The 16,753-nt window shown below is 40.9% G+C and overlaps 1 protein-coding gene across 16 annotated transcripts in view; it reads right to left on the reverse strand.

The window, feature by feature from the left end:
* Positions 1-7: 7 nt before the first annotated feature.
* Positions 8-16,753, reverse strand: part of TNRC6C (trinucleotide repeat containing 6C) — a 97,690-nt gene continuing 80,944 nt past the window's right edge. For 8 of the 16 annotated variants that reach the window (XM_017833017.1, XM_017833021.1, XM_017833019.1 and 5 more), the window contains 12 exons: positions 16,522-16,668; positions 15,995-16,117; positions 14,727-14,810; positions 14,202-14,433; positions 12,358-12,525; positions 11,030-11,221; positions 10,746-10,889; positions 7,808-7,924; positions 5,275-5,469; positions 3,791-3,861; positions 2,927-3,066; positions 1,240-1,600 (listed from right to left, as the gene is read on the reverse strand). In XM_017833017.1, coding sequence (XP_017688506.1) covers positions 1,240-1,600; positions 2,927-3,066; positions 3,791-3,861; positions 5,275-5,469; positions 7,808-7,924; positions 10,746-10,889; positions 11,030-11,221; positions 12,358-12,525; positions 14,202-14,433; positions 14,727-14,810; positions 15,995-16,117; positions 16,522-16,668 — 1,974 coding nt within the window. Of the gene's footprint in view, positions 1,601-2,926; positions 3,067-3,790; positions 3,862-5,274; positions 5,470-7,807; positions 7,925-10,745; positions 10,890-11,029; positions 11,222-12,357; positions 12,526-14,201; positions 14,434-14,726; positions 14,811-15,994; positions 16,118-16,521; positions 16,669-16,753 lie in introns of all 16 variants that reach the window. The other 8 variants (XM_017833023.1, XM_017833018.1, XM_017833016.1 and 5 more) reach the window with 4 other exon arrangements.

Consider the following 16,753-nt stretch of genomic DNA (forward strand, 5'->3'; position numbering starts at 1 on the left):
TTTTTTCTTTTTTTTTTTTCTTTCTTTTTTTTTTTCCTTTTTTTTGTCCTTTTTTTTTTTTTTTACCATTACAGGATTAGCTACAAGAAGGGCTGCGGACACTCAGTGCAAAGTTAGAAGCTAATAACAATTAAACATTTGACCAATGAGCAAATAAAAAGCATATACTGAATCAAAAGGAAAAAAAACTTCACACGTTGAGTTAAACCACACGTGGGCACACACACACACACACACACTCACACACACAGGCACACTCACATCTGTCCCAACAAAAACATAGAGTCTGAACTTTTTAAAAAAAAAAAATTCTTAGAGCCTGTTTTTTGTGTACTGATGCTGACCTGGAAGTGTAATAATTCAACTCAGAAAGTGTTCACATTTTTGTTATTGGCCTGCTGGATTCAAGTATTTGCATGTTGATATGGTTTGTTGCCTTTTTTTTTTTTTTAATTTTTTTTTTGTTTCTTTGTTGATTTTTTTTTTTTACTTTTTTTTTTTAATATATTTTTGGGATTAAAAAAAATGACATGAAAAAGTAATGAAACAAGGGCAATGTGCATAGGCAGATCCATGGGAGTAGTGGACACAGAGATACCCCAACCCTGCCCTCCCTCCCCCCCACTCAACCTGTACAGTCCATAGTTCCCACTTGGATTCGTCACTTTTCTGTACCAATGGTAAATATCACACTTCACCCTTTCTGATTATTGGGTCCGCCTCTGTAATGTGCATAATAGTCACAGGCTCATTTAAATAGGCTTTCATTTCCCCTTCCCACCCCCCCCAAGTTGATAAAATAACCCTTTCCAGCCCAAATTCTGAAAAGTGCCCTTCATGATAGACCTATCCTAAGCAGCTTTTATACTTGGTTTTGAAAAAAAAAAAAAAAAATAAAATCACCATACAAACATAAAAAGACAACATAAAACAAAAAAGCCATGAAAAAAAAATAAAACAAAACAATAAAACCTGTCATTAGCATGTGACACTGACCAAAAGGAGCCCATACTGTTTCAGGAACAGTTCACAAGGACTTCTGCAGTTTCAGATTCGATATTGGACAGAGGTACTAAGGAGGGCTGCCAGTCTCATGGGTTAAAGCTGGATTCTTCATCGAGCCCGGGACTGGAAAGGGTTACAATTTTTCTTTTTTTTTTTTAATTTTTTTTTTAAATTTTTTTTTTTCCTTTAGTGCTGATGATTGTTATTTCCATTTTGCTTTCTCTCTCTCGTTTCCTAGATGGACTCCCCGCTGAGAAGATCCCCCGGGAGAAGAGTATTCAGAGGCGTGGGGCTCCCGATGACTCTGCCGTCGTCGGCGCTGGGGGGTCCCCAAAGGCTGCTGGAGTACTGGGGGACCCCCCCCCACAGCAGGTCGCTGCTGCCCTTGCCCCCCAGGCAGGGGGGGTTCCAGTGGCCGGTGTCGGGGCGCACCAGGCCGTGGGAGCTGCCGGAGGAGCCCAGGCGGGTCTGGGTGGATCCAGTGTTGGACTGCCAGCTGGAGGTGGGCGGCAGCGCCTGGCCCTGCGCCAGGAAACGGTTCACTTCTTCCTCACCAGCAAACTCGGCCAGGATGGTAGTGTTTCCCAGGACACACCTGAGGGCACACACAGAAAAGGTGGAACGATGTGAGGTGAGGGGTGCAAAGGGCACTTCTGGGAATACCCGAGGTGGATGTCCTGTGAGGAAAGGCTGGGAGAATTGGGGTTGTTCAGCCTGGAGAAGAGAAGGCTTTGGGGTGACCTAATTGCTGCCTTCCAGTACCTGAAGTAGCTAAAAGAAACATGGAGAGAGACTATTTACAAGGGCCTGGAGTGACAGGAAAAGGGGAATGGCTTTTTCTATCTCACAGATTAGATATTAGGGAAAAATTCTTCCCTGTGAGGGATAAAGCACTGGCACAGTTTGCCCAGAGAAGCTGTGGCTGCCCCATCCCTGGAAGTGACCAAGGCCAGCTTAGATGGGGCTTGGAGCAACCTAATCTAGTGGAAAGTGTCCCTGTCCATGGCAGGGGGTGGAATAAGATGGTCTTTAAGGTCCCTTCCAACCCAGGCAATTCTATGATTCTGTGACACAGGTCCATTTAACTCCAAGCTGAAATTGAGGTGTAGATTTATACCACACCCACTCATTTTGACCAATCCTCACCTTTTGGACAAAGCCTTCTCTGTCCTGTTTTCTATCCACCTTTCTGCATCAACAGGCAAACACCCAAAGCCATATGTGTGGAGATCACCTCCTTCAACTGGGACTCTCTTTAGGTATAAGGATAAAAGCCCACAGCCAACTGCTGTTTCTGCTACCTTAATACTTTCATTATACTCATGCTATAACCTCTCCATAAAGAAAACTGCTTTCCAACACTAAGCACCCAAGTATTCTCCTGAAACATCAGTCTCTGCATCCTTCATCCTCCCTGATTCACTGATTTCATCCCTCAGATTCTCCCCTCCCACTTTTATGCCAATTAATCCCATGGGTTTTAAAACTCCTAAACCCACATTTTGTTGTCATACACTTCTCTCATAACTCCTTTAAAAAAGGTGACCACCATGAACACATTCTTAATTTATCATTGTTATGTCCTTTCTGTTGCTCTCCAAAGGTAAAACCTTGTCCCTCCCTCCAAGCTTCTTTTGGAATCCTTATCACATCTTGCAAACTCTTTGCAGCCTTACAGGTGACAAATCCTAACTGAGAACATTATTAATGGTGAATAAAGTTTTGTAATGACCTCTTATTCAGCAGTACATGAGTATCTATCCCCCAGCTAATTTTTCTCTATCTCATTCAGGTAATTTTAAAAATCAGATTAAAGTAACTAGTGATCTGAGTTCTGACCCCTGGCAAATAAATGCCTAAGAAATTAGTTTCTGAGATAAATGTGGCTTAATAACCAAAGAAAAAGAGAGCAGAAACATACATGTGCAGAGACTTTTGGGCCTTGGCTGCTTCCTCCTTGGAACTGTATCGGACCACAGCATTCCCTTGTGTCAGGTTCAAGTGGAATGTTATGAGAGGGCCGTGTTGCAAACACAGTGTCCGCAGTGTAGAACCATCAATCTGGGGAGAGAAGGGGGCAAGGGTGGTCTGTGTTGCTGTGATGTTACTTAAAATGCTTGTTAAGCAAGTTTTAAAAGCTAAAGAGTGAGTACAAGTGAAAGGAAAAAAAAGAAGAATTTAATTACAGACTTAGCACTCTCTGCACTGAGGGAGACATCCTGTCTTTTCTTAAGACTTCCCTATAGTCCAGTGCACAAAATTTCCCAGTTTAGGTCATATAAATTATATTTATCATTGAAAGTCCATAGAAGTTGAGAAAGAAGTCAAAGGAAAAACACATTGTTCATAAATATAACTTAATTTTCCCCAAGATCAGTTTGGATGTTTGCATTCAAGGCTTTGTGGTTTATATTCTTCCTTCTCAATGACACTGTGTGAAGGACAAGTAGAGGATTTAACAGACTTGTGAGAACCGCCAAAAAAACCCACAGGAAAAGCAGATTTTACATTTCTGTGCCTGCTTTAAAGCACCATTCACCTCCAAACTTACACATACACAAATGGTGCCCACTGAATGACTAATTACAGCCTTAAAAGTTTATACTTGATTTGACAGCACTTTGAAAACCTAATAAATTCCCTGAAGAAGACACCTGTAATAAATGCAGACTAATTATTCTTCCTTCAAATAATTCAAATAACCAAGGCTGCTAAATATTGTTTTTATAATCCCTTAAATGTACCAGCTCTTTTTCCCTAACCAGTTAAGCACAATTCCAGTTACCTGGGGGGTGAGGTTCCGAAGAACCAGCCAGCTGCTTGTTCTCCCTGAGCTGTCAGTACTCCATGCAGAACCTGCAATAAAATTCAAAAAAAAAAAAAAAAAAAACCAACAAAAAAAAACACTGATCATGGTTTGGAGAGCATATTACAAGCAAATTCATCTGGAATCACAACACCCTAGCAAGCCTTTCTGCCACTGAAAACAAATCCTATGGCTATTTCCTCACACCTTGATTTACTGTCTCCTCTGGAATGAAAGGCTGCTGAAGGAAAACCTGCTCTTGTTACATTTAAAAGGTCTGTGGCTTTTTCCACACTCCCAGAGTAACTATCAGGAAACTGGCAGATGCAGGTATGACACTGCAGCAAACTGCATCTCCAGGATACATTAGAATTAATCTGGAAGGCACATTTTAAAAGCAATTCTGATGTCCAAGCTCAGGCTGCTGCCTGCTATTAAAGATTTTATAGCACTGCAGCACTCTGCTATCTTGCCAATGACAGATTAATGTATATGACTTATTCAAAACAGGTATTTCTGCACTGACAATGTCCTGATTGAAGATACAAGGACATAACCAACAAAACCTGCTCTTCCAACCTCAGCCTGGTGTTTTACAGCTTGGAGTTTTGCATTAAGAAACTGTCCAAGCTTGGTATTTATGAGTGGCATTTGAGAAACCACAGTGGATCCTGTGGTCACACATGTGACCACACTCAGGCTGGAGAGAATCTGGGCAGCAGCAATATCTGCCCCCCCCACCCCCAGGTGGGGCTCTGGTGAAGGAAACAGATCCAAAATTAATACCAAAAAAAAAGAGAAAAACATTTAATTCTCAGCTTAGTGAAAGCAGATTAATAAAATAGTCAGCTTTATCAAATAGGTGTAATACTTGCATATATATCTATATTTATACAGATATCTATACAGACAGCCAAATATACATATATATATACATACATACATACATATATATATATATATACACACATACATACATACATACATATATATATATATATACACAGCCATGGCTTCTCATATTTGCATTTAAGCAAAACAACATCTAAAAAAAGAGTCTGTGTGAAAAAAATTAAGGCATTCCCTGCAATGCCATCAGGTCCCAAATGCTTCACATCCATGCCCCAAATATGTATCCCATATTAAATTCCCTGAGCTGATATTGAAGCCTCGCAGGGAGTTTTAGATCATACCACAAAATTAGGAAGGCATTTTTAGAAAATAAGGAAATGGGGAAAAAAATCCCAGTTGGAGAGAAAATAATTTGGCAATTCCTGTATAGAATTACTCATGTGACCAGCTGAAAGACAGCAGCTTCATTCACAACTTGGCCAAAGTGAAATAAATAGACATGAGATTAATCCCCAAAGGAGGCACAACTCTGCTGGCACTGAACCTCCAGATCCTGGAGCCCAATACACAGAATAAAAGCAGGTGTTGTAAAGCAGAGAAGCTGTGGGTACCAGAGGAGTACGAGCTGGTCCAGCCCAGGGGACTGGCTCCCCACGTGGATGATGGCTTGGTGTTGGTTAAGCCTGGAGGGGGCCTCGTCGGAGCCGTAGTGTTTCTGGGTACCTTCCAGAGTTCGTGGGACAGAGAGGCTTGGGTGTGAGAGATCGGGCCAGAGGACCACGTGGACTTGATGTCTGACAGTTTACCTGCAACAGGAAAAAAATACATTTGTGTATTCTTGATTTTAAACCCAGTAGGAAGGGTATCACTGACTACGTTCCTCCAGCTTTTCAGGAGGAAAACAACAACAGCCTTCTGTACCATCCAGTGCTATCAATCCCATATCCTTTGAACCTACCAGTGTCTACATTTTCAAACAATTTCGTATTTAATGAACCTCACAACACCTGCTACATACACAGTTCCCTCTTTAAAATCTCCTACTACTTCTCTTTCTTTTTAAAGATGATACGTGAAAAAAAGGCCAGAAAATGGACTTAGGTATTTGAAATCTAATTGCACCAAAATTATAATGAAACACTTCAAGATTGTTCTCTCTCAAAGGTTTAATAGGACTTAAAACTTTTTTTTTAACTACTCATTTTATCTAACAAAGAAACCAGTATATCCATATGTTCTCCTGACATATTATTAAAATTCTAAAGATCAAAGAGCAATAAAAACTTTATTTCTTAATATTCAAAGTAACTGATACTCTTTTTTTCCAAGTATCTTTGAGGAAAATGAAGTCTGCAGAAGTTCAAATCATATCACAACCTGTCACTCTGTAACTTTTTGCTGTTCAGTTTATTTCCCTAATCAGTTTTTAAACTCTGACTACTATTCCTGCCAAATCAGAGTTCAATAAAATAACACAAAACCAACAATAGCAAATACAGTTTAGCATTTAGAGAGGCAGACAAAATTGATTTAAAATACAAGTACCAAAATAAACCTCTTTATTCACCTTTAGGCTTACACCTCCCTGCCTTTCCTCCTTGTACCAACACATGTTGTGCAATTAGAGCCCAATTTCCTTGTCACAAAACAGTCCTGCTGTCACCAACACTGGCAGCATGTGTTGGACTGGAATGGACTGAAAGGGACACATCCTGCATCTTCTGCCACAGCAAATGATGTTGTGACTGTGCTGCCTTAATGCTTTGATGCTGATTGCAGAGAATAAGAAAATACTTGGTCTGACAAAGTCTAAGATGCAAAAATCTTGTGAGTTTTTACAAGACTAGATTTGAACTGGCAGATTTAAGTTTATACTGGATCAGTGCTTTGCATCGAGGCAGCCAATGAGGGGTTTTTTTATCAGTCCTAAAGCCAAATTTACCTGTTGCCAAGTCACAGCCTCAGTTATATACACACACACTCTCCCCAGATTGCCTCCATTTATCTAAATCATTTAACTCAATGATTTTATATTGAATCATAACAATTCAAGGGAAAGGGCAACCACTCTCCCATCTTCTCGCAAACTGTAGCAACAAAAACAATTTGACAATGATGATGAGGACATGAATGAGTGTAAAATGGTGTGAGGGAAGGGAGCAAGTCTGAGTTGGAGAACTCAGAGTAGCCCAGCCTGTGACGTGGCACACGACACATGCACATCACCACAGACCAGATGTTGCTATGTCACTACTTCTCATGGGGGTAACACAAACATTAGATGACACTGCAAAAATATAAGAAGCAAATAAAGCAGAAATGCATGGCAGATAAAGAAAAGCAAGCCATTCCTTTCTTTTCCTTTCACTGGAGGAAAACGTTCCAAACAACCCCTTTTCCTTTCGCATTCTGCAGTGTGACCTGGAGGCTGCACCTTCCTTCACCCAGAGAAGTGGAGGGTTTTCAGTGGTTAGATGTGAAAATGCTAATCCAATCCATACAACAGCCCCAACACATTTTTATAATGGGACAAACTGGATATTTAGGTAGATAGTTTGCAAGCAGAGTTGCCATGCTTTGCAGAGATACACTCCAGAATTCAGAGCTCATTAAAAAGAACGGGGCAGTTATTTAGTCCACTTACAAGCTCAGTCATACAGGGCAGCATCAGGCTTTGGCTTGGCTATTAAAAGACTTTTAAGAGCCCCAAGAAACCCAGCCCCTCCAGAGACATGCAAAGTTAAGTCCTGGAGGTACTACTAAAGCTTTTCCTGAGCTGAAGATGTTTCACTTTCAAGAGTGAGTTTAGTAACAAAATTTTCACATCAGCTCTTACTGGAAGTGTCTAGCAGGGGTGTTCCTGCTGAGGTCCTAGACAACCTTCCTCCTCAGAGATCTTGATGCCAATACAGAGTGACAGCACATGGCACCAAATGGAATAAACACCTTTTTCCTGAGCACAGTTCCAGGCACACCCTCCAGCACTCCCCGCTGAAGGGCTGCGGGGAGAGCTGCCCGCCGAGCCCAGCACTGAGAGCACGCTTCTGTCTCTGGCAGCAGTGCTGTAACCACTGGGAAAGCACCTCCTAGGGCCTTTTGCTGAGAATGCAGAAGGATGTGGAAGTAGAAAGGCCAGTTCCGTACCTGCAATGCTAGGTGCAGATGCAATGCTGCTGAAAGAGCTACTGTAGCCGGAGGCACTAAGCGGCCAGGCACTCGATGAAGGCAGCGTGGCATTCTGAGATGATGTTGGGGATGACCCTGCAGAACCAGCAGAGAAGCAACTAAGAAAGATGGGCATAATGATGTTTGGTGTGACATAAGCAAATCTGTTATGTGCAAATACAAACCATGCAAAGGCATTTCTCCTTAATCAGCCTGGTCTCTGAAGGCTGGGGATGAAATGTTATCGAAGGTGTGTTACAGTGAAGCAGAAGTCTTTGGTAGGAAAGGGAAGAAAGCTGGCACAGTAGCAGTTGGAGTACTGCCTGTGAGGGAGGCAAATTCTGCGTTTCCTTTAAGATATGTGACTCAAAAAAATTAGTGTTAAACTGTTTAGTCTCAAGGAACAGACTTCATTTATCAAGGTCCTCTGCCAGCTGACTTAGGTAATGGCAACTGTAGATGAGCAGAGATGCATATGATAAACTAACCTCTTACCATGGGTGATCTGTCCTAAATTACTCAAGGTAAGTACTTTCCCTACATCCTAATGCCCACAAACATCTTTAAATTTTTGCAGACTTTCAGTAAAGTAAGGATATATTTTAGCAATCTCTTCTTCAACTGATAACATAAATGAAATAGCCTAAAACTACCTCAGTAAATCATTTACAATCTGAGGAGCTATCTAAGAATACATTTCCTTGCTGGCAGCAAATGAAAGAAACTGAACATAAAATAAAAAAAATCTTCATTACAAAGACCAGAAGAGCTGGAAGTATTCTCTCCAGCCACCAACAAAATCAAATATGTATCCTGGGTGACTTATCATTCCTGTCACACGTAGATGGACTGTGATACTGAAACACCTTTAACTGACTAATAAAAATAGGTGAGTTCTTTAGAAAAGAGCACTGTACTGAGGGAGAAGGGAGGAAGTAAAAGGACAAACTCATCCCTCACAGCTCGATAAAAAACAAAGGCTGTCTGTTCAACTGGAACAGCAACCCACCAAACTTCACCTTCACCACACTCCCTGCACTCCACAGGACACCAATAGAGACATCAAGTTTCAAGCAAAATAACTCTGTATCAGGCCTTCTCTGGAAATAATCTATTCCCTAGGCAGGAGTGATGGAATTATAGCAGATTCAAAAGCCTACAGAGCTGACACTGGTCCTGTTTCCTTGTGGCTACATCTCTCAGCTCACAGTAGCTGACCCTGCAAAGCTTCATTAGCAAACAGGGCAAAGCAAAAACCAACCCAAAAGCTTGGGTTTTGCCTGTTTCCAAGGGCACACCACAGCCTAACCCTCTAAATGGGGATCAGCTCTGTCAACACAATCTGTGTGCTTTAGGCTGCAGTGTTCAAAGACAGGCTCTTCCCATGAGAGCCACAGTCTCATATGGATGGGTACTGACAGCAACAAGCAATTTTACCAAAGAGCAAACCCCTGGGTTATATGAGCACAAAGAAACAGATTCTGAACTATATTTTTATTAAGATTATATGGCCAAATGAAAAAGCTCATGAGGAAAGGAAGCACAGGTGGACCCCAACAGTCCCTGCTCTGCAGAAGGCTGGAGTTCCTTAGGGCCTCTTTACTTCTGCAAAGACCATCTCTGCTGACCCTCTCCAAGAAGCAAATTATTTCTTCTTTCTACCAGCAGATTATACACCAGCAGAGCCAGTGTTCCTTCTCTAAAACAGGAAGGCCTGTATTAGGTATCATCTGACTTACAGGTACAGCTCTGTAGGTTTAGGCTTTTGGCCTGAAGAGAGTATTTCTTGGGTGAACCCTATTTGAGCTGTCACTGAATTACATCTTTGTACTTCTTATAACTTCAAACTCTGCCTGCCCCTCGAAGCACACTTGGGTCATTGAAAGTTAATTCAACATTATTCATGCACACAAATACTCTGTCCTTCAGCATAAATAAAGATTGCTTCCTGGCAAGAGAGCACTCAAATGGCTGGAGGCAATGAAACCCCTGCCTCCTTTCCCTCATGTTTCACATCCCTGGCTGAATTAACAAGCCCAGAGCTGGACACTCATTTCAAGGATAGTTCTGATTTACAATCTGTGCTGATACCACAGATGTAACTATTAGAACAAAATCTAATAGTTAACTATTAGAACACATTTCACATTTTTAATCCTGACAGATCCTTCTGGACAACCCGATTGTGCTATTTCTGTGCCTATTACAGTGCTCTAATAGAGTGCAGATGACTTGGCTATTTCAGCACCCTGATCACAATTAAACCAAGCCACCTTTCCTTTTGATCCACTTCCAGTACATCTAGCTAACAAGTCCCAATGCTTGATTGTTTTATAGAATTCTCTTTTTATTCTGAAGTAAGCACTGCCAAGACAAAAGGAATGGAAATGACACTGGGAAATAGTAGTTTACTACTCAATTCCCCTAATTTTTTCTTTTCTTTTATGGTTTTGGGGATAAAACAGCTCTAATTTATTTTGCTGATTGATCTTCTAACAAAGCTACAATTAATTAGTGTGCCAGAAGCCTGCTGCCTCAGCAACAACTGTGGAACTTTTGTACTGTGTCTTCTTAGCATTTCACAGTGTAAGTAGGAGGGTGGGCAGTGTGGAGAGCAAAATCTTGTTCAAAACAAAGTGTTACAGGTTAGGAAAAACTTCCAGTGACCACAGAAGTTTAAATTACATCTCAAAGCCTTTTCCAACAGAAAAATATTTACGTTCCCATGGAAAACAAGAAACTTCTTAATCCCATATTTAAACCAAGTATTTCTGGATATTCAGTGAAAGTTCTGAGCAGAAGCATTATTAGATTAGGAGTACATGCAAAAATATGCTGTATCTGTAACAAATGAGGTCAACATTTTTTGAGAGAAGAAGAAAGAATGCACAGATGTGAGAGTAACTTGTGTGTTTACCTCCACTCTTGAGGAGATAGCGATTAACATCCTGTATCGTGGTGTTTATGGTAGGCCCAGTTGGAACACTTCCAGGAGTAACATCGGGGTCATTTTCAGGATCAATATTCTGCAGTCCTTTCCATGGCACTCCTGGATGAAACTCTGTTCCAAATACAACAGAAAAGAGAAGGGTGTAAGGTACAATTCTGTGCAGTCCCCGTGCATCAGAAGGATGCAATAAATCAACCCAACAGTACATTTTAAGGACATCAGTTCAACACCAAGGCTTTGTGTTTTCTTACCTGGTGGCCAGTTTATGCTGGAGCCATTGGAAATCTTATCACTATCGGATTTGGCACGTGACCAGCTGTGAGGAACAGCTACGGGTGGGCTGGCAGGAGACTCACTGTTCTGAATCAGATCATACCGGCCATAGGAGTCATCGATGGAGGACTTTCCTGGAGGACCAATACTTAAACCTCCAGGTATAGCACCTGCAAGGAATGAGATGGAAAGGCTTCATTTAGGAGCAGGACTAATTTGGGGTATGGAGTTTCATCAATCCCTATATTTTGTTGTTTTCTTTTTTTTTTTTTTAATTATTTTTGGTATTACAAAGGTAAAAAGAAAAACACAAACACAGTAAGCCAGGCTTAAGAGAGCCTCTGAAGCCTTACTAGGGACTACAGCTGTGAGATGAGCTGCTGGTACAATCTAGACTCAAGTTAAAGAAATTTGCACTGAATTCCTGCCAAAAAGAGACTTGAGTAATTCAAATCATTACACTGATGGTAAATAGGAACTTGCTGTGACAGCATACTGAGGAATAGCAGTGTAGGCAACCCCTTATCTCATCCTTCCCAAGGCATTCATTGCTGATGGGATGGATAACTTGAAATTGTTCTCGCGTTCCTACAAACTATCAAACAACAATTTGGCATAAGCAGTGCAGCTACTTTCACAATAAAAAACTTGTCATAGAAGGGATAATTCATGCTGCTCATCACAAAACCCAGGATACATTAAAGTTGACAGAGCCCCATGTTCCAACAGAATAAACTTAGTACAGGAAATAAAGGAATAACTGACTCAGGATACTGGAGGTGTTAGGGATAAAGATGTTCAAACAGATTAGCAATCACTTCGGGAAAAACAAGAAGTCTGTGCTCCTAATTCCATGGTGGGTGGAATCCAAAGGCAATCCATCATGCCTTTGTACAGTACTGGCTGGGAAAGGTTGATGATATTGGAAAAATTGTGGGAGAAAGCCGATGTAAAGTTTTTTAGGACTGAAGGTATACAGGTCTGGAACAAGGGGAAGGTTGTGGGACTTGTTTTGCCGACACTAAAGGGTTGTTTTATTTGAACTCCATGTTCTCAACAACAAAATTCAACAAATGAAAAAACCATTTCTACATTGCATGTAGGAAGTGAGAGCTGCAGGCACTTCAGTGCACTGCTGAATGTGACTGCAGAAATCATCTGTAAAATCTCACGAGCTCACAAGGCGCTCGGTACCAACCATTTACGAGCACTTACACAAGAAAGTAACATGAGAAAAATTATTACAATTACACCGTGGCTCAAATCCCCAAAAAGCAGACTGACACAGGGATTACAGGGGACATACCGTGCTTGCTGGAGTTCTGGTCAAGAGAAGAAGCAGCACTAGACAGATTATCCATTGAGTTGGGGTGTGTCCACTGAGGAAGGCGAGACTGGGACTGAGAAGTGTCCTTCACTGACAAACCACCAGTAATGTCCATGTTATTTACATTCATGTTCGGGTTCAGTCCAGCTGAGGGGAAACAGGTCATTAGATATCCATCATATAATTAAAAGAGGTGTTTAAAAACCCAGCTACAGGAATTACTGAACACCCATGTGTGTATATGTGTCACTTAGAACCTGCTGTCAAGAACTTTTGATTTTATGAGAACACCAAAACATCTCCCATGAATTCAGAAAATGTTAAAACTTTGCTGAAAAAGGGAGGGAAAAAAAGATGTAGGGATAATATTAAAGCTGTCTGTGTTTCTACTTACAGTCTCCTCACTTGTCTCAGGAAAGGCATTCCAGAAGAATGCACTGGAATGTTATGTTTAAACCAGTGAAGACTTTGCAGCATTCCATGGCTACGCCAAAATATTCCCAATGTCTCCCCAGCACACCCTCATGATGTCTGCCACTTCATTTTGCTAACAACATCTTAAAAATCCCAAACAAAGCAACCAATTAAAGGCCAAACAGCAGCTGTTCATCAGAGCAGGTATTTTACTAGTTGGGCTTGTATTTTGTATACACAGAACAGACTCACTCAGACTGTTATTTAGGGAATAATTTTGATATGCTCCTGTGACACGAATCTGGGTCTTTTTTGATATATAATCCTGAATGTTAGCAGATCACAGGAAGCTGAGAAATCATAAGAACCTCTTAGACTTAGGCCTTTAATTCACAAATTCTTTTGCCTTCTGATGCTCCCTGCCATAACAGCTCACCACAGCAGTCAGAATTACCTTCTTAACTGCTGCATGGCAGATAAAGCTTGGCAATTCTATTGTACCCAGCATAAAGAGAGTCACAAAGAGATTAAATTAATTCCTTTATGTCATAAAGGAAGTCTGTAGCATACATCAAACAATCACACAGGTCTGAAAGGTTGCTCTGTTCTGCCTGTCTCCAGGCCCAATCGATTATTTTGACATCAATCATATTTGACAGATCTGTGTCTAATCTAATGGCTGCTGAAGAAGATTTTAGGAACTTCCCAGATAATTCATTCTAATACTCTGCTTAAATCAACCAAGTGATCCTTAATGTTTAGCTAGTTCTCCTTTTAGGCAACAAAAGTTTATTACCTCTTCCATTAGCCACATGTAAGAAAACTTATTCACAGCTCTTTTACATTTTTGAAGATTCTTGCATGTCTCTTAAATCCTCTTTAGACTATAGTGAGCAGAGGATTTCATTTTTTCCTTAGCAGTTGTGTTTTTGAAACATCTAATCACCTCCCCTACGCTCTGATCCATTTATTTCTTGGAATACACTGAGCAAAACTGATGCCTTACCAGCGCTGATTACAGCGGAAAGATGACTTTCCACGACTTTCCCAGATGATATTCCTGTTTATCAATATGACATGTGTGCATTTTACAACACGATGCTGTTAATTTACACTTAGTTCATAAACAGTAACATAAGTGAATAGTTAATCAGGCAAATTCTGTCTTCTGGTTATTTGTAGGCAGAACACAGGTGAGCAAATACAGCTACCACAAACCTCAAACACAGCCAGAACACAGGCATGTATTGCCATGGTTTTGTTTGGGTATTTCAGTGTTATTTAATAAACATATATATTTATGTGTTTATGTTTGTTACACTGTGGAGCAAAATATTTAGATTGCTGAGTTCAGGAAACAGACTCCCTCTGTGTTTTCCACGTGGACCTGCTGCAGGGAGGACACTCACCAAGAGGGTAAGGAGCAAAGGTGTTCGGTGAAGACTGTTGCTCTTTGGTCTGCAGGTCAGGTAGGCCGGGAGCCTGGGGATGGGGTGAAAAGCTATCCATGGCTGATTTGCCTGCAGAGGGGTGCAAAGATAGATGTGGAGGGGGAGGCTGCTGCTTCATAAGCAGGGCCTGGGCCAGCTGGCGCTGGTGCTGCTGGATCTGCTGCTGCATGTTATTGATTGTACGTGCAACCTGCAGGAGAGAGAATCAATAAATGCTCAGTGGAACAAAAAGACACCAGATTTCTTTCTCTGTGGTGAAATAACACAATGGATCTCTTTACAAATAAGAATTGACTGTATTAAGGGGTGAAGAGCTTTCCTCCAATAACGCTGTGAAACAGCTTTAACGCTCAGCACCCTTTGCTGTCACGCACTGCACTCCTGTTTTAAGGATGCTTTAGCTGCTTTGGTATAATGTCATTTGGTCTTTTTAAGCTATTGAAACCAAAGTAATGCAGAGATTGGGCTGGCAGGCAAACATACTTGCTGCTCCTGTTGTCTCATGGGTCCGGAAACATTACGCTGAGCCTGTAACATCTGCTGCTGGATTTGTAAACGTTGGTACGCCTGCAGAGACAAGGGAGAGGTCAGAGCCCCAACACACACAGCAGGCTGAACATGCTGGCTAGAGCTGCTCTGGTACATCATGAAATAGAAAAGACAAACACTGGAGTTCTCTGAAAACAGTCAATGAAGCAAAAGTAACAACCTTGTCACAAATGTATTTTATAATATACTTATTTTAGTCCAGTGTTCATTTTTGTGGTTTGTTTTGTTTGGTTTTTTTTTTTTCCAGTTCTGACAACACTGTAGTTAAATCGCTTTTGCTGCTTTATTCCTGAAAAAAATCCACGATTTTAAAGTGGTTAGCTTGGCAGCAAACTGAGATGCAAGGTGTTTCTCTGAAACACATGAATTCAAAATCCAAAGGAAATTCCGTACAGATATTTTTCAAGTAGCTGGGTACTGTTAAATTATTATGACAATAATGCTGTGCTCCTCAAAACGTAAGGAGAAATGAATAATAGTATCAAACACCGTTACTAACAGAACAGTTTCTCTAGCACATTGAGAGCAGCAACTAAGCTAGTTTGTCATCCTCAATTCTGTGTTTAACCCTGGCAAATACTGACTTTGCAGTATCTCTTTTTAAAATAATCTTAAAATCCAATTCAACATTTTCATATGCACACACACATATATATATATACACAAAATTTGTACACAACAGCAAAAGAACATGTTTGCAAAAAATAAGTAGTTCTTATCATATGGTATTTTTAATATACCATTAATTCCATTAATTCAAGGAAATTTGCCCTACACTTTATGTTTTAATGAGGCAAATGAAGGAAGTTCTGCAGGTAACTCAGGTGACCAGCACTGCCAAGATTTCTCTGGTTCTGTTGTGACACACCTCTCAGCTGGTCAGTCAGTGGTCTATATTGACATATAACACACACATCAGTGCTGTTTTAGAATACACTGTTACTCACAGCAGTAGGAAGACAACCAACTTTTAGTTCCACTGATCAGCTGTAAAGGATAATTATTCCACAAATGACTATTTATAAAGCCTGAGGCAAAAAATATGATTCTGTTTCTTTAAAAAGAAACTCTACCAAAGAAATCAGGATCTGATTGTTTTGAAGATCTGTCACGTCATTCAAAAATTTAGATAGCAGTTCCCCATTTTATCTTCATGCCTTCAATTCTGATTTAGAGCTTATCTGCCATGTTTTTTAACTTACCAGCTGCAGCTGATAGAGCTGGTTCAACATCGTCATATGCTGAGGATTATTAATTGGCGAGGTTAACTGTGCAGGGCTGAGACCAATGTTTTTTGCTGCAAACTGCAAAAGCTGTGCTTGAACCTAAGGAAGAGCAGTGTATTAAACATTGTATGTTCGCTTTTACCAGTGACAACTGTGTGAGCCATTCAAAAGAGCCACAAAACTTCAGCTGGAATATATTACTGTTACCTGAAATGGTACTGTGAACTATCCAAAAATTAGCAAGGTTATCTTAATAACCATACTCAAAAGTTCATTTACAGAAAAAGAGATGAGAACAAACTGCTTAGAAACACCCACTGTTTGCAAAAAGGGACTCAATGATGTGCCCTCACAAGTAATGTACATAATGTGAGACCATCTCAGCCATGCAACATGTAAATAGATAACAGGGACACAGCCAGGCAGCAGTGGCTGCAAACCTCAGGAGAGGAGAGCATGGAAGAGTTCTAGGCAAAGGGAAAACTTATGAGTGGAAATCTAACCTGAGGGGATAGAAACTGAGGCACTTGAGCACGAAGACTAGGCTGGGATGAATTAAGAGGTTGCACTGGCGGTTGCTGCGGCTGTTGCATGGTCCTGGCTTGTGCTGCTCCGCTATTGCCAAACATACCCAGATTGCCACTCGGTATCTGCAGCAGGACAAGAATGGCACTGGCATGTAAAGACATCACTCAACACATAACCTGGATGTTACTTGTCTGTGCAGTCTCTATT

The sequence above is a fragment of the Lepidothrix coronata genome, unplaced genomic scaffold (assembly GCF_001604755.1).
Source record: "Lepidothrix coronata isolate B3197 unplaced genomic scaffold, Lepidothrix_coronata-1.0 Scaffold210, whole genome shotgun sequence".
Lineage (NCBI taxonomy): Eukaryota > Metazoa > Chordata > Aves > Passeriformes > Pipridae > Lepidothrix > Lepidothrix coronata.